This window comes from Symphodus melops (assembly GCF_947650265.1).
Source record: "Symphodus melops genome assembly, chromosome: 22".
Lineage (NCBI taxonomy): Eukaryota > Metazoa > Chordata > Actinopteri > Labriformes > Labridae > Symphodus > Symphodus melops.
The window spans coordinates 4,041,192-4,058,883 of NC_136712.1; the positions used below are offsets into that span (position 1 = coordinate 4,041,192).

General features: G+C 43.4%; 2 protein-coding genes across 2 annotated transcripts in view; one reads left to right on the forward strand and one right to left on the reverse strand.

Moving 5' to 3' along the window:
- ptn (pleiotrophin) overlaps positions 1-9,850 on the reverse strand; it is a 58,541-nt gene extending 48,691 nt beyond the window's left edge. Inside the window, exon 1 of the mRNA XM_079335317.1 lies at positions 9,661-9,850. The gene's annotated coding sequence lies outside the window, so the exon portion shown is untranslated. The remainder of the gene's footprint in view (positions 1-9,660) is intronic.
- Positions 8,785-14,520, forward strand: LOC306817984 (uncharacterized protein). Its single transcript, XM_079335290.1, has 7 exons — positions 8,785-8,858; positions 11,068-11,488; positions 11,678-11,773; positions 11,863-12,093; positions 12,171-12,193; positions 12,294-12,412; positions 12,560-14,520. The coding sequence occupies exons 2-7, from the start codon at positions 11,069-11,071 to the stop codon at positions 13,606-13,608; spliced, it is 1,938 nt and encodes a 645-aa protein (XP_079191416.1). The 5' UTR covers positions 8,785-8,858; position 11,068; the 3' UTR covers positions 13,609-14,520.
- Positions 14,521-17,692: the final 3,172 nt, after the last annotated feature.

Genomic DNA, 17,692 nt, shown 5'->3' on the forward strand with positions numbered 1-17,692 from the left:
TCTCGTCTGAGTGGAGCTCTGTGATTCCCACTTAATGAGGTTCAAATAAGCCCCCAGTCAGCGCAGGTAAGGCGAGTAGACTGTGTTGACCTTTCACACCTCATAACTATCCGTCACAAGAGCCTGACAGATTGCAAACAACTGACTAAAGGACTGCCTTGATCATGCATATCACTCAATCTGTCAGCAGGGGGGGCAGCAAGGACATCAGGGTGAAGTCAATTTGCAGTTAATCTCTATCGAGCTATTTATCAGAAACAATATGCTTACACACATTTTGTTTAAAAATAGTTCATGTGCGTGCATTGTTCATGGTGTTTGTGTTCAGAAAGAAATAACTGGAAAGACACAAATAAAAAAAGAAATGGTGCCTCAAATGAGAAATTCAAACTAATAAAAAGTATTTGATCCAATAAATGGAAACTTCTTTTTGCCATATTTATACTGACAGGAGAGATTATTCGTTTTTGCTGGAATTAATTCAGTAAAATCCATTTTTAATCTCGCCGTCAATTCACTGTTCATTTTTAATGTTCTGAATCTACAAAAATATGTTGAAAGGTTTAAAGCGTGCCTCTCATTCACGGTGTTGCAAATTACAGCTCGATGTTAAATGCGTCAAAGTACTCGGTGGTACTCTGCGAGGACAAAAAAACCCAAAAATGTAGGGATTCGACCTAAGTTAGTTAGCAATATGAGTATAAACACGTTACACAATAATACTAACGCAACAATGACCACGAAGACGAACAAAACAACACAAACGACAACAGAGAGAGGAAATCTACCAGTGACACAAACTGTCGGAAGAAATTACAAGAGCGAAAGATGTAAGCCGACATGTACACATCACACCAGTGAGCGGTTGATGTGAGATGGGTGGGGGTCAACGTATCATAAACGAGGCTTCAACACTCTCATGTTCCAATCAAGGACGTACCAGAAGTGTATGACCCTGAATTGTTTTGTGAACAGAATTTATACAAAAGTGTTCAGGCAATCCGGCTTCAAAATGAATGTAATGCTGTAATATTACTTCCTATATCTAGCTGATGGGGTTTTCTGTTTCTTTCTCAGCTGCTTTGGCCTTTAATCCAATCGAATCCCCCCCTCCACCTGTCTGCCCGCATCATGATAATGAAACTCTCCAAGCCACATTCACGGCAGCCTCACTGAATGTGCACATACGAGAATTCTCTTTTTCTGATGGATCACCTTGCGTACCACCACCAGTTTCCTACATATTCATTCTTTCTACACATTCACAGCTGATTTCTGAATGACGGTAAATACTGTGCTCTCGTTGAAAGCAGCGGACGCGGATGATCGATACCACCATGTCGCACTACAAGCGTGATCACGACACTCAATAAGGCGTTGACCTTCACTGAGGGCACGGCACGGCCAGGGCGGATACACCAACAAAACAATTATCTCAGCTTGTTTCACCTCCTGCTAACCCGCCATACATCACATCAAAATTGAAAAAAGATTCGACAGAACACAGCGGCCAACACGGATCGATGTCTGATTATGGCTCCTGTTGCGGTTTTAACGCGATCGTCTAAAGACAAATGGCGGTGCAAGTCACTACAGATTGATGCCATATTAAAGACATTATACACACGTGATGGCAACATAAAATTCACTGGGAACTGGTTTCTGAAAAATACAATTGGTTGTTTCAGTCCGTGTCCTTTTATCTCAATGAACTGACCTCCATCAGCCAATGAAGCAAAAACCGTCCTGATGTCTGTTTCTTGTTTGAGCCCTCGCCATGACCTATACCATCCTACTTTTTGGGACCCTTCTGTTGGGGTGCCAAGTATTTCAATCCCACCCTAAAAGGTGGAGCTACTCACTGCAGTCCGTTGATTGGTCACTTTCACAGGTTGATTGTTTTGCAAAATTGTCAGCTCTTAGTTTTAATTTGGTTTGTTTGATCCGACGCAAAGCACTTCGGGTTTTACCGTGAAAACTTTAAGGACTTCGGGAGGGTCGCCGGTTCAAGTCCCAATGCGGACCAAATATGGAAGTTGGTCTGGTAGGCTGGAGAGGTGCCAGACCACTTCTCGACCACTGCTGAGGTGCCCTCGAGCAAGGCACCGAACCCACAGGGGGCGGCGCTTGCAGTGTGGGCTGCTGCCGCACTCAAACATGAAACATGTCTCTGAAATAACACGGTGCGAACCAGAATTCCCCCCTCAGGAATAAATAAAGTATGTGCAAATTCAAAAATAATAATAATTAAAAACAATGAAAGTTGCTCGGTAAATAAACATTTGATTTGAACTGAGCTGGAGGCTTAATAACAGTGATTGTCAGTAATGTATAAATGTGTAGAATTAATGCTGCTGTTCACACTGTTTTCATTTATATCATTTGTTCTTGTGCTATTTCAGTGAAGTAAAAAAAACCCCGACAGGAGGAGCTTCCTTCAAGTCAATGTCACATTCATCAGACTGAGGCCCGAGCAAAGTCATTAATATTCCAAAAATAAAACAGCAGACCACAACAAAGACTTCAAACATGGCATTGTTGTCTCCCACGCTCAACCTGTGATTTTTCAAGCTTCAGGATAGTTTGATTATGTAATTGCTATCATCAGTCGAGAGACTTCGCCGCGTCTCCTCTTCTTGAAGGGAGCCGTGACGATAAGAAAAGGTCTCTTATCAGTCTCTCTGCTCGTTCCACTATTTTTCAGACTCCCCCCCACCCCCCACCCCCGCTTCCATAAGCACATTAAAACACGTCAAGACGTTAAAATCATCAGCTCTTCTCGTCTGACATTTACATGCAGCCAGTTCTCCGAGCGATCTCGGGACACGGCCCTCCTCTTGTGGAAATGTCAGACTAATAAAAGGTACAAACAGCCGCCGTAATCCGATTCAGTGTACATCTTTAAGCATAAGATGCAATCAATGTATTCAGCCCTCTGGTATCCCGGCAACACGTCTGTGTGTGTGGCTCTTCCCAGTCTTCTAAATCTTGTCTGTGAACTCGTACATGCGGGGAGTGGGAGAGGATGGGCTGGATACCAGGAGGAATGTGTGTTCATTACTGCCCGGCAGCTTCTGAGAACATCATGTTGATCTTTAGAGGTCTAGCAGGTTTATAAAACTCAAAAAAGGTTTTTGGATATTTCATCTCATCCTTTCTCAGCTAATGTATCAAAGCGATGACACGTCTATTAAACTCAGAGCAAGAAAAGCAGCTCAGTCTGGACCTTGAAAGTGATAGTTTGAAAAAGACGATTCCAGCTCAAGGTCATTTTATCCGCTTCACTGGCAGGTTCTTTATTTCTATTAATATCAGGTTTATTAAATTATATTATGCATGCATCTAACACACTCAGTTACTTGGAAACTTACAAATAGATAAGATGTCAACAAGGGCTGTCATTTTAAAATCGCCTTGTGATAAAACTCCACCTGCATAATGTGGAGGAATTTAAGCTAAATTCGGTTTAGTGGAAAACGCTAACTTTGATTTATTTGCGCTCTCTCGGTGGCGTCATGATGAGGACAAAGGGTGGCCAGGAGAAAATGGAGCAGTGCGAGGTGGGATATGATGACAGACGCAACGTGGGTGGTGGTGTTGCTGGTGGCAGCTGTAGTCTTTAATGGCAGTAACCGGCTGTGTACATACTGTAGTAAGGAAATCCTGACTGCCCAGATTACGAGGATTACAGCCGCCGCTGACTTTTCAACACCTTTAAGTCAGGTGTAAGCTTCAATCCTTCTCCCTGAAACGGGGATTTAGATCGTTCAAATCCTCCCTGCAGCTAAGATAAAACACATTAATGTAATCTCGCAGAATTGTCACTGGCTGAATTGTTCTGGTGTGTGCTGAGCAGGGAATGTTAATTAAAGCGAAGGCCACGAAAAGTCTTATCAGAAGCAGAAGGGCAAATATTTGAACTAGTTTTACGTTTCTTTGAATTATCTGCACGAACACACAGCCGGAGAAAGATAACCCAAGTAGCTCTAATATATCCTGAAAGTGCATTCTGCTGCTGTTTTGTGCAGGTCGAGGCTATCAGGTCGTATATCAGACAAATTATACACATCACAGGGCTCTTCACTGCCGCCTTTATCGGCCCCAGTAGGAACACAGGCGAGCAAACACACGTGCACGCACAGAGGACTTGCAGCGGTCAACTGGGGATTGCAGCAGTTTCATCCAGCAATCCATATTACACATTCGTCCCCCCTTCATAGAGCCATCAAAAGGGTGTGGTTGTTCATCTCCCAGATCAGACCTTTAATGCGCCTGATCATGTGACAGAGGCCCCTTTGGGTGTCATTATGGCAGAGGAGGAACATCCATCTGAGCCCTAAAGAGACCCACTGCCTCCCTTCAGTGGATCAAATGAACTGGTGTGTTTCTTGGAGAACAGAAGCGCATGCAGGCTTTTGGTTAAGTCCTTTTTTTGACACATCATGAGGTCTGCCGTGATTGCAGGTGATGATTGCGTTTAGTCTAAGTGTTGTGTGAGCTTAGACCTGGATAATGTTTGTTTGTTTTTTTTCCCCTGGCGTCGCCATCCCTCCAACCCCCCCCCCCCCCCCAGCCTCTCTCGTCATGCCACACTTGATTTGACACATCAATTGTGACAGGAGACTCTGGCCTGAGCCGAGCCAGATGACCCACATAGGGATGGGAAGGCCAATCCATGGTCCGTGCAACGGCCCCATCAAGCCTTTTGAAAAGAACGTGGACACAAACGCCAGACGACAAACAACTGTCAGTACTGTGACAAGTCGGGCTGCCATTTTCACAAAAAACTTCAGAAGGAATTTAGAATATGACGTCTGAAGGCATTTGGAAAGGAAAGACTTACTTTTTATAGTTTTGCAACAGAAGTCTATTAAGTTAATCAGGATCGAGTGCAGCCCCCCTTTTTTTATTTTCAGTATTACCTGCTGAAGAGAGCACAGAGGTTCCTAGGATCGCTCCTCCAAAGCAGGAGGCTGCTGTCGGCAGAGAGAAGAGTCACTCGTGCCCCCCCCCCCCCCGATGCTTTCGCCAAAACATTACCACCATCGGGGTGGCTGTGGCTCAGTGGGTAGTGTGTCATCGTCTCTCAACCGGAACGTCGAGGGTTCGATCCCCAGCTCCTGCGAGCAACATGTCAGATGTGTCCTTGGGCAAGACACTTAACCCTGAATTGCTCCCCCTGCTCTGTCGGGGTGTATGCAGTTCGCTGCTCCTGTGGCCGAACACTTGGCGCCCCACGGGGACAAATAGAGTTTCGAAAAAATAAATAAATAAATCTTCACTTGCTGTGGTCAGGAGTGAATGAAATGATCAGCACCCTCTGCTGGATCAAACTGTAAACTACTTCAGACTGCACTGAGCACATCTTAAATTCCAATAACTCATTACAGTTTGAATGAATGTTGCAATCTAGATTAACGGAAAATAAAACCAGAAAAAGAAGAATATGGGGCCTTTAAGTGAAGTTCTATAAGGTCCTCATCTATTGGCTGTCACTACGGCTGTGTTTTCCATGTGTCTTGTGCATGTCCTTTAAAAATGTTGAACAGAAACAGACAGAACATCTCCATGCCAGTTTTTGATGGCAGAGCTGTGAAACTCATTTTAAAGATTTGGGTCATTACAAACAGCAAATTCATCCAGCCAAAACAAAACTGTCATCACGCTGCCTTGCTGAGCCAGAGCTTAAAGGGAAGAGAGAGCGAGCCAGAAGGGGAAATGGGCGAGCAAAGAGATAGAGATAGAGAGAGCGGCTGTGTTGTGGTGTATTGCGCTGTCTCCGTGAGTCTGAGGTCGCTGTGTGCAGGTGTGTGTGTGTGTGTGTGTGTGTGTGACTGAAGTAGGGAAATACTGGTGGCAGTGGTTTTCCTGTGAATGTGGAGGACCTGGCGACCTTCCAAAGACTCAAGGAGGATTCTGAGCCCGAGGCTTTCCAGTAAGATTGAATTTACCTCCAATCCAGGCCACACTGGTGTGTACGGAAATGTGGGGGTGATTATGTGTAGGCTTTTCTCCATGCACATTGTGTGTGTGTGTGTGTGTGTGTGAGAACCATACATGTGTGTTTTTCCAACAACTCCTACACACCTTCAAAAACGCACCAAAAATAGCGAGCAGGGAAAAGACCTAAACTCTGCTACTCACATTTTTCTCATATTACATCACACATGCCTCGCAGCATCCATGTTGTAATACATTTCTCAGCCATCACCAAGAGGGGAAGAAAAAATCAATATGTGACCAAAAGAAGGTTACCTTGTTTGTGGTGCGAGTGCCTCTGAAGCCCGAGTGAAATTGCGCATTTAATCCAATTTATACAGAGAACTCAATTCATGTGTGAAAGAAGAGAGGAAATGAAAGCATCCTCTTATGAAATGAATGTGCCGTAGTGTTTCCCTGATGACGGCGACGGCGCTCGCTCTTCGTCGGTCACGATTTGAAGAGGAGGAATCGATTCGTCAGTGCATCACAAGTCTTTAAATCTGAACTGTTTATTTCAGTTTCCGTCCTCTTGATTATAAATGACTTTACAACTGTGCTGGTAGATCAGTCCTAAAATGTCTCTTCCTCACAACACACTTGATCAAGTGCTGCCTCCTTGCACTAATCGTTCTTTACTGCAGCAGTTTTCATGTTGTCGAATATTCGTGCGTTCGTAGACGGCTTGAAGGAAATCTGAATTTGATCAACTGAAAAGAAGGACGCAGCCGTAAAATTTAGGAGTGCAACTTGAAATCCTTCAAATGCTGGACTGAATTTGAAGGGGATTTTTAGAGGCAGCATCGATCCATATAAAGTCAAAGCTGTGACTCCAGTGTATGATAATCGGGGGGGGGGGAGGTGAAACTGTCTGAGCTGGTATGATTTCTACAGAGTTTCTGCCCTCAAAGACGTAAATGCAGGAAGACAAAGTGACAAAAAGGGGGGGGGGGGTTTAAAAACAATAACTGTCAGGACTCGAGAGTCTGAAAGTTGAAATCAAGCAACAACCGCTGTGTTAAAAAAAGAAGCCAATCCAGAAGAGTAGAAAGCATTTCCATGAGTGTCCATTCCTTCTTTTAGCGTCCAGCTGTACGACTCGACACAACAGGAGAGTAGACTATTGACTTTTGGTCACATGTTTGCAAACAGGCTTTGGAGGGGGGGGGGAATAAATATGACACTATTACCCTTCATTGAAAAAGCTTCGACATCCTCTGCTGAAGTCATTAGCACTTTCTTAAGACTTCAAACTGAAGTTTTAATGATTCTGCTTCGTCAAACGTAAGACGGGCCCCTGATGCTCCTCGTTAAGTATCAGGTGGTGAGACGGGTCTGACCAGGGATGTGTCTGCGGCGTGTTATCCTGCCTGTCCTCATTACATGTTGAGAGATTGACACAACCCCCCCTCCTCCTCCTCCTCTTTCAGTCCGGATGAAGCTCTGCGAACACTGGCGAGGTGTGAGCAATAATGAATCACTATTAGCCTGGGTCACACTGGCTGACAACCAATTTACAATGGTGGGAGAGGCTGCAGACACTGACATGCAGGTAAATGTGAGCGTTCAGCTGTGTTATCTTTATCCTGAAGCAGCTCAGAAGTGATCAAATTACCTTTCATGGGATTTAAGTTAGATTATTTCTTGCTTAGCGATATGTTTTTTTCCTTTTAAAATCACGCTTTTATTTCAAAGTAAAAGGTCACGTCTGCACCAATGCTGCAGCATACATTTGGCACTTTAGCTGACTTTGCTATACGTGGGTAAACTCTGACATCTAGTGGTGGAAGAGAATTACAACATCATTGGAAAGGTGTTGCCAGGTTTCCTTTCACAAAGCAGTTTGCTGCCATATTTTGTGTTCAATTTATTCAGAATGAAATCAGAAGCGAAATTTCAATCTTAAAACATGAGAAATGATTTTTGTATTCCTTCTAGCCACAGCTGTCCATCCTGCTGGGTGGACCCCCCACAAGTTGTACCCCCCCCAAACAACTTGTGTAAGAAATATTTAACAAATGATGTCATTGCTCTGTTCTTTCTGCTTTGGAAAAATTATAAATAAAGTTGTAAAAAAAAAAAAAAAAAAATGCAATCAGTGATTTACGAGGAATGAATATATTTATAGTGAAGATGTGTGGACATGATTCAAATGTGTAAAATGAAACATCAATGACGTCTATGTAAAATTGCTTCGCTGAAGTGGAACTCAACACGAGTTGATTCCAGGAAGGAAGTGAATAAAATGACCAAAACAGAGCTCTTGCTGGAAACTCGTTCGTCCCTTTTACGAGAAGAAGAGAAGATCTCTGTTCGACGTCTGAAGTCAAAAAAAAAAAAGGAAAGCAGAAGCGCCATCAGCTGAGGGATATGAGGCTCAATTAAAAGTGGAAAGCTGACTTTAAGCGCATGTGCGTCTTGAAGGTAACAAGACAGAGCAGTCAGGGGTTAGAGACGACAAGTTCTCATGCCAATCAATCAGTAAAATGACTTTCTACAGCTCGGGGTCAAAATGAGTCTCTGTAGTGGACAAGGATAAAATGACAGCAAAGGATTGGATTTCTTTTTTCCTGTCAATGTCCTGTCAATACCTTTCAGCAAGTTCTTTACCTTCTAGTTCTTTTGGGGTAAAAGAAATGAAAAAGCAGAACATTTTCACTAAAATCAGAGATTTTATAGATTTACCTTTTGGTGAAGGTGAAAATAAGGCGTTTATTTTTTAATGTTAAATAGTGACATGTAAACTCAAGCTACTACTACTACTCCTCCGGTACAGTAGGTGGCGGTATGCACCTCTTTAAGTTGTTTGTAACCCGCTATGAAAACTAAAAGAAGAAGTAGAAAAAGTTCTCACATGCGAGGAGGAGTGGGGGTTAAAGGTATGTTTGGTTCTAACTTTGCAAATAATGATAATCAGCACGGACTTTTTAAACTGATCTGAAATCATTTCTCTTCAAATTCTAATTGACGACACATCAAGTGGATTCAAACATGGTGTTTGTCTGTGCACGTGCACGATCACTTTGAGCTTTCAGAGAAAAACAGTGAAGGTTGTTTTGTTTAGAGAAGCGTGTCTGTAGGTGTGCTAGAAACCTGGAAATACATTTTAGAAAACTACAACCAAAGTACACGATATAAGGTAATAACACCCTTACAAAAAGTGTTTTTGAAAAGTCCACGAATAAATAGTCTACTGTAGTTACAGGCAGTGGTGTTTCTGTGTGGAAACATGGGTAGATGGGTACAATGATAAGATAAACAAGGAAATTAACATTACTCTCTTGACTGATGCCCTTTTTTTTTTTTTTTTAATTTTACACATGTCATGGGGTCATTTATGGTTTAATGAAATACTATGCAGAGTGCCTTGTCAAATCTTACACACATACACAAACGACACACTCACACACATACAAACCCTCATACACACACTCTCACAAACACTCATCAGTTGTCTCGCCCATTTGTTTGACCATCTCCTCCCTGTACACTTAATACATGCAGTGTAACAGTTTGTTTTGAATGGTGCTGGATGTCCCTTTGAACACAGGCTGAGCATCATTCTGCCTCTGAAGCCTTCAATCCCCCTCACTCATGATCTCAAAAAAACAACGGGAAATGCCTCATCGTGGCCCCGCAATGCACACAGTTTAATACATGATTATCTGAATGAGCACATACCTGTTCTCCTCCACCTGTCGTTGTGCTGCTCAATGGATCACCTGTCAACGCTGTCAATTGTAGCGGCCACATTTACTGTTCCCAGTACTCCCAGTTTCACCACACAGTCCAGCTGACTCATGTTTTCAGATCCTTTCAGAAAGATGTTTCAAATCTTTGAACTCCATCCTCGCCGGATAGCAAACACGGAAAACAGAAGAGCGTCTTCTTCTCGGTGCTAACTGTTAGCCACTTTCCTTTGAGGACAAATCCACATTAAATCCGCAGTTTGTTTTACCGGCAGTTTGAGTGAGGACAATATCCATCGGTTGGAAGGCTCCATTACATTTTACCTCTAACTTCTCCTGCTACTTCACGGTTTCAAAACTGTGCTCCAAGAAGAAATCCACTTTATTTATCTTCACAACTCGGCTAGCTTTTTAAATCCACCCGCGTGCGGACTAATTAATCGACACGGTCACAGACAGACAGCCAGCCAATCAGCCGGTCCCTTCTGAATAATCAGCCAATCAAATCGAAAAGAACGCATGACGTTTCAGTGGGGCGACGAGCTGTGAGCCCCACTTGTCATATTTTTAATCACGTTTATATTACATAGGCAAACAGTTTCCCCCGTGCAATACACATTGCACATTAAACTTTACTTTCAGTTAAAAATGAAATAAAATAGAAATAAAACGATGCAAATGACAAACATACTTATAGCTAATTCCTTATGACATATGTAACAAATAATGATAACTTGATTTGTTTACACAGTTCTTTCTGACGCTAATAGCCCCTAATGACCAGTACATGATTTGTGTTTTTATTTATATTAAAGGGGACATGTATCTTTTTTCACCTTTTCCAAAGAAGTCCCCTGTGCTCTAAATGAAACATCTGTGCTGTAAGTTGGTCCAAATATAACCTGAGCCAAGCACCAGAGCAGGTTTGGTTTCAGACCTGCAGAAAAGTTTTTTCTCCAGTCTGGAGGTGGAGTGCATGGGAGGGGGGGGAGGTAACCGGGTGAGGGGGTTTTCTTACCAGAATCCAACTTGTGATGTCACAAACTGAGAAAATTTCAAATGGAGCATTTTGTTCTGTGTGGTAAGACTTGTGCAGACCGCAAACAAAGGACTTGATAGATTTATTTCAATTTTTTGTGGGTGGATAGACTCAGGTTACCCATATAAATGTTCAAAAATACCTACCTCAAAAATAACTGGATTTTTCATAATATGGTCCCCTTTAAAGAAAGATTCACTGTCATTTGTGAAGAGATAGCTTGGAGAAAGTTGAAATAAAAAAAGCTGTTTATATAGCTGTGATGTGTAGGAGAGGAGATGTATGATTATTATTGGATATTTATTAGGGATATATTCAAAATGTAATGTTCAGAATCCAGTGTTGATTTGTGTTGTTCAGGATGGCGGGCATGTGCTCACTCCCAGAGGTGGATCTCTCATGTCCCATCTGCTGCGACATCTTCCGAGAGCCGGTGGTCCTCAAGTGCAGCCACAGCTTCTGTTCGCCCTGCCTGCAGCAGTACTGGACACGTCTGCAGAGCCGGGACTGTCCTCTGTGCAGAAACCAGTGCGAGGACGAGCCGGTGCCCAGCCTGACCCTGAAGAACCTGTGTGAGGCGTACATCCAGGAGAGCGAGGGGGCGGAGGAAACGGAGGAGGAACTGTACTGCGATCCTGGGGAGATGTGTGTTCACCACGGGGAGAGGCTCAAGCTTTTCTGCCTGCCGGACAAGGAGCCGATCTGTGTGGTGTGTCACACCTCGAGGAGGCACAAACAGCATGACTGCTGCCCTGTCAGCGAGGCCGTCATAGATGTGAAGGTATATATAACTTTTTATATAATGAGCGGTTCTTTTGGCTGTTTCCAACCATGCATAGCAGCACCAGGGCGGCCTGGGTTCAAGTCCGACCTGGTGCTCCTGTCTCGCATGTCATCTATCCGCTGTGTGGCCCAAATAAAAGCAAAAGCCATAAATTAAAAAAAAACATGTGCTTTGTCATGTGCGTAGGAGGAAATAAAGTCAGAGCTCGACTCTTTGCAAGAAAAGAAGGAAGCATTCGACAAAATGAAGAAAAACTACGAGTACACAGTGGAGTACATTCAGGTGAAGTGTAATGCTGCATTCACAAACTAAAGAAGTCACGTACGACTTGTTCTCAGGTTTGCTCATTCGTGACACCTTGATGGTTTCAGGCCCAGGCTCAGTCAGTGCAGCAGGTCACCCACGAGGAGTTTGAAAGGTTTCACATGTTCCTGCGAGACGAGGAGGAGGCCAGGATGGAAGCGCTGAGGGAGGAGGAAGAGCAGAAGAGTCGAGTGATGACGCAGAAGATAGAAGAAATCACCGGACAGATAACATCCGTCACCGAGTCAATCCGACTTCTGGAGGAGGATCTGGCTTCAGAGGGCATATCTGTACTTCAAGTGAGTTTGAAAGATTGCTCCGATGCTTCAAGATCTTTTTTTGGATTCTTGTCTGATTTTTTTTTTTCTCTTTTCAGAAATGCAAAAGGACTTTGGCAAGGTGAAACAACCATTTGCTTGTTTGTTTTTTTTGCTTTTATTTTCTGTGCTTTTATATCAAGATATTTATTTTTTATTTATTTTAACTCTGTTCCCTAAAGAGCAAATTGCCCAGTTGAAGATCCAGTCATGGCACCTGACCCGCTCATAGATGTGGCCAAGTATGTGGGTTCTCTGGCGTTTCATGTTTGGGAGAAGATGCAGAAAATAGTGAAATACAGTGAGTAAATTTTTCAGTCTTATATTCAGATTATAGTGAGGTTTATTCCTTAAACTGTCTGAATTTGTGAGGTGAATATGAGATGTGGATGCAGAATGAGATGCAGTCAGAGTAGAGAAAGCTGACAATCTGCCATGTTCTCTTCAGCCCCGGTGACTCTGGATCCCAACACGGCTGCCCCTTGGCTCGTCCTGTCAGACGACCTCACCACTGTCTGTGACAGCGAGGAGAAGCAGAAGCTGCCCGACAACCCGGCGGTCCTCGCAGGCAAATTGGTAGATGCACCTGGCCTAAACAGTGAACCACTCCCCAAACGGACCCAGAAACAGGGAGAGAAGGATGCAACCAAAAAACGGAACTTCGGAGTGCACTTCCTAAAACTGCACCTTAAAGCTAAATGTAAGGCTGAAAAAAATAAACAAACTCCGGTCTTGCAGACAGACATGTTTGAGCCACTTGTGCCCCAAATGTCGGACGACCTCACCAGCGTCTGTGACAGCGAGGAGAGGCAGAAGCTGCCCGACAACCCGACGGTCCTCGCAGGCCTCCAAGGGGCTGTGAGAAAGAACTTGGTAGACGCATCTGGCCTCAACAGTGAACCACTCCCCAAACGCACCAACGACCAGAAACAGACGGAGGATGATGGAACCAAAAAACTGGACTTGGAACTGCGTCTCCTAAAACTGCAGCTTGAAGAGGCAAGAGCTCAATGTAAGGCTGAAAAAAATAAACCAACTCCGGTCTTGCAGTCAGGCATGTTTGAGCCACTTGTGCCCCAAGTGGTCCAAGGACCATATGGGCCTCCTCTGCAACCGCAGGGTGGGTGGTGTCCTCTACAGCTGCCGTATCGCTCTAATGGGCGGGGTCGAGGTCACAACCCCAATCGGTACATGCGTGGTCGCTGGAGAAGTCGTGGCCGTGGTTGGTTCGTTCCGGGTCAGGCGCACCAAGCATGCTTTCGCTGTGGGAAACATGGTCACTGGTCCAGAGATTGCACTGGACCTTGGCCCACTCCGGCCCCGGATCAAATGGGACCGCACCAACAGCAGCAGCATGGTCCACCACCACCACAGCACCAGCTTCCTAATGCGCTCAGGGTACCTCCGATGTGGCAGAATCCTCAGGTCGCCCAGAGGTTCCCCAGGGAGAGGGACTGGCAGAGCCCCGACTACCCTACGGCTCCCTTTCACGGTTGACACACGAGCACGTTCTTCCACTCGTTCCAAACTTTGAACTCTCGTCGCCGCCGGTTCCAGTAGTGCGGTTCTCGGGTACACCAACAACTCCGCCTCTCACACAACCATTACAGACTGAATAAGGGAAACAGGTTTTTCCTCCAGAATCCCGTTGACCTCATGACCAGAGAAAACAGGTGCTGAAGGTCACACGTCTTCCCTCAGGTTCCTCTGTGTGTTTCCCGGATGGGAGTTTTATGAAGCGTGGGTTAACTTGCTTGTCCCTCATCACACAAATGGTTTCTATCTCCAGACATCCAACCTGAGCCCCCAAGCACTCAAGCTGGTGGGTACTGGGGAGAACTATACTCAGAGACACTTTAAAAAAGTTTAAATAAAGATAGCCTTTACAGATTCTGAAGTATGACTACTGATGTGTCCATGGCGACAATGTATTGAAGGATGTATCAAGTAAGGGCGTATAAAACTACATCACCCACCCAGTATGAAGGAAACGTTGGGACATCCACAGTGTGAAGGATTTTGCCTATGCTAGGTATAATCTCTGGTTATTAAGTTTACTGTACTTTTCATGTATATATTTTTTTTGTTGATATTTCTGGCAGAAGAGTGTGTGTGTGGAAATCTGCTGAATAGACGGTTAGAGGAAAACAAAGAAGCAGAAGTGATTCACACACCCACATCGTTTCATGCGTAGGCCGTGACATTTCAACTGCTGTTTGCGTCGACGTGGATGAAGATGAAGCAACGTGAAGGAGACGACACCCGAAGATGCATAATTCCTCTGCCTAGATTATGTAAGGGTTCAGGGAGATAGGCAGGGTTCAGACTTCGTGAATGTAACACAGACCCAGAGAGTCTGTGTCGTGTATTGTTGAGTCAGCTGGTTAATAAACTCTGTTAACCTGAGAACTGAGACGCCTTCTCGTCATCTTTTCTTCCCATCAATGAATATGTGGAGAAACTTAAGGTAATAAACATCAGGAGTCAGATTTCTCTTTTGTCATTCAAAGTTGAAATTAATTTAAGGAGAATTTTTTATATCAGTCCGACTCCCCAACACTGCCTTAACTTCCTGTATTTGTTGCCTCAAAATAGCAAACTTCTAAAATGTCATCAAATGCGTCCAGTCGGGGCTTCACTCAGAGACTTCACGTCTCCTCTTCTTGGAGGGAGCCGTGGCGATAATTAAAAGTCTCATCAACTTCTCCGCTTGTTCCACAATTCTTCCGACTTTTTTCCCCTTCGTCTCCATAAGCACATAAACACATCATGACGTTTGTTACAGTGGGGGGTTTCAGTTTGTGTTAAATGAAAAAGGAGAACATTGTGAAACAGACTTCAGGATCATCTTAGATTTATTTAATCTTGGTCAAACAACATATCAACATATAATACATCACAGACAGTTGCTCAAACATGCTTGGCCAAGACTTCACAATGATTGACAACATGCTTGATGTCTAGATTGGAAGACTTGAAGACTAGCAAAGTGTAAACAGCGCTCCGTAATTTCTGCTAGAAGGACAGCCCACAAATTCCTGACTATTTGTGTACTTCTGTGTCAGGCATGCAGACAGTTGGCTCCAAACCACATACCTCTGCTGCTGTAATGACATCTCTTACACATGTACAGTATGTATTACAGCTTCACAATTCTAAAAGAATTACTTTTAGATTGTTGACACAATTAAAAGATATATCCACAAGTTTATCAAGATGAATGAATCCATGGAAATCCGTACTATCAACGTTAAAATCATCAGCTCTTCTCGTCTGACATTTACATGCAGCCAGTTCTATGAGTGATCTTGGGCCCTCATCTTGTGGAAATGTCAGACTAATAAGGTACAAATAAGTAATCCGATTCAGTGTACATCTTTAAGCATAAGATGCAATCAATGTATTCAGCCCTCTGGTATCCCGGCAACACGTCTGTGTGTGTGGCTCTTCCCAGTCTTCTAAATCTTGTCTGTGAACTCGTACATGCGGGGAGTGGGAGAGGATGGGCTGGATACCAGGAGGAATGTGTGTTCATTACTGCCCGGCAGCTTCTGAGAACATCATGTTGATCTTTAGAGGTCTAGCAGGTTTATAAAACTCAAAAGGTTTTTGGATATTTCATCTCATCCTTTCTCAGCTAATGTATCAAAGCGATGACACGTCTATTAAACTCAGAGCAAGAAAAGCAGCTCAGTCTGGACCTTGAAAGTGATAGTTTGAAAAAAACGATGCCAGCTCAAGGTCATTTTACTGGCAGGTTCTTTATTTCTATTCTTCAGGTTTATTATGTTATGCATGCTTACATAACATGATCACAGACTAACACACTCTCGTTACTTGAAAACACAAATATGTAAGATGTCAAATAATAATGAGATACAAATCACTTGAATTAGCTGTTAAATTAAATGTAAAGAAAATGATTTTGTATGCAAGTGCGCAACTGACTGTGATTGCTCTGCTTATTAACTACATAAGCATAGCAATTGGCTTCTCATGCAATTAACATAAATCCATGTTACATTTTAACCACTAGATGGCGCCTTATGCCCAAACATCTAAATAAAACAAAAGCTAAAAGTAACAATGGGGATTTTTACATAATCGTCACATCGGGCTGCAGTTTTGGACTGCCAGTAATTTATTTTTTCTAAAAATAATTCAAAGAAGTCACCTTGTTTTTAACTGAATTGTTTTTTGTTTGTGTATTTTTTTTCCTGCAGTTTTTCTCTTCATAATTAGTTAAAGATAATACATTATACTATGCTAACTATCAGGATAATAAGTAAGTGGGGGTTTTATTTTTCTATGCCTGATATCTTGAGCACTGGAGAGGAAGAAACCACAAAAGGAATATGCACATAAGTGTATGTACACACTTTTTTAATTGCATAACCTGTGTAGCATGTATGCTAACTATTAAGTTATAGAAGTACTAACAGATAGACAAGTATTTGGGCTAGGTTCAGAAGGCAAGGTTTGTCTCTAGGAGTGGAGAGGAAGACACTGAACACAGGTTAGGTTTCAGGAAGGTTAATTGCGGCTCACAGAGGCCGGTCCACAAAAAATAAAATACCCAAAAAAAGAGAGTTCAAGGTTTCCCTGTATGGCAAAGCGCAACCACAGCTCAAGGGCCCCATGACTGAGTGTCCAGAGGGGGGGAAGTCCATGTGTGAGTGAGGCGAGTTGTGGGCCCTTGGTGAGCTGCGAGGGGGACAAACCAAGAAGAGGAAAGAGGGTGGCTTCCTACCAGCCCGGCCTGAGCAGTGGAGGTTCAGTTGGTTCGGGTTCCAGCACAATCTTTGGGCCTCGTGTCAAGATTAGGCTCTAGCTCGCCATCGACCAGGCCTGTATTAAAAACAGGTCCAATTACAATCAGGTGTGCACACATTATCAAAACAGAAACACTCAAGCTCATAGCCATAAGTAAGGTCCTTTACCTGCTTTTTGTAAACATAACAATGAGCATGGTCTTGTTACCTGCTCTTTTGTTAATGTTAACAGACAAACAGTAAGGTCCTTTACCTGCTTTTGTAAAGTGTCTTGAGATAACGCCTGTTATGAATTGACGCTATATAAATAAAGATTGATTGATTGATTGATTGATAATACAAGCTGAATTATAATTAGCAGTATTTCATTTCCATGCTTCATATTGTACAATATAATAAATCCATCAAAAATAAATACAATATTGGTCATATTAATTACAATTCAATGCAAATCATCCCAGTACTAGATACACAGCATCCACAAAATAAAGTGCCTAACAGCCCAGTGGTTAACTGGACTGTGCTAAAGTGCATAAGATGCTGAACACCCACAACCAAGATCAAATCACATTTATCAGTGTCAAAACCAGAATTCACAGTCAGAAAACCAAGTGACAGTGCTAATGGTTCATTCAGTAGATCATACTCTATAAAGCGAATAAAGCGATGCGTACCTGCAGCAAACTTTTCCAGCGCGTGTCCCTCTCGCGCCTCCTGCTACCAGCCGCAGCTGGGTTTCTATTAGTAATTAGGAGCGCGCGTCCGTCACCTGACGGCGTGACGTGATGACGTACAACGCACTACATTAT

Coding starts and splice junctions, on each gene's coding strand:
- LOC306817984 (XM_079335290.1), top strand. CDS start 11,069: ATGGCGGGCATGTGCTCACTCCCAGAGGTGGATCTCTCATGTCCCATC. Junction 12,094..12,170: donor AGGGCATATCTGTACTTCAA/GTGAGTTTGAAA, acceptor TTCTCTTTTCAG/AAATGCAAAAGGACTTTGGC. Junction 12,194..12,293: donor TGCAAAAGGACTTTGGCAAG/GTGAAACAACCA, acceptor TGTTCCCTAAAG/AGCAAATTGCCCAGTTGAAG.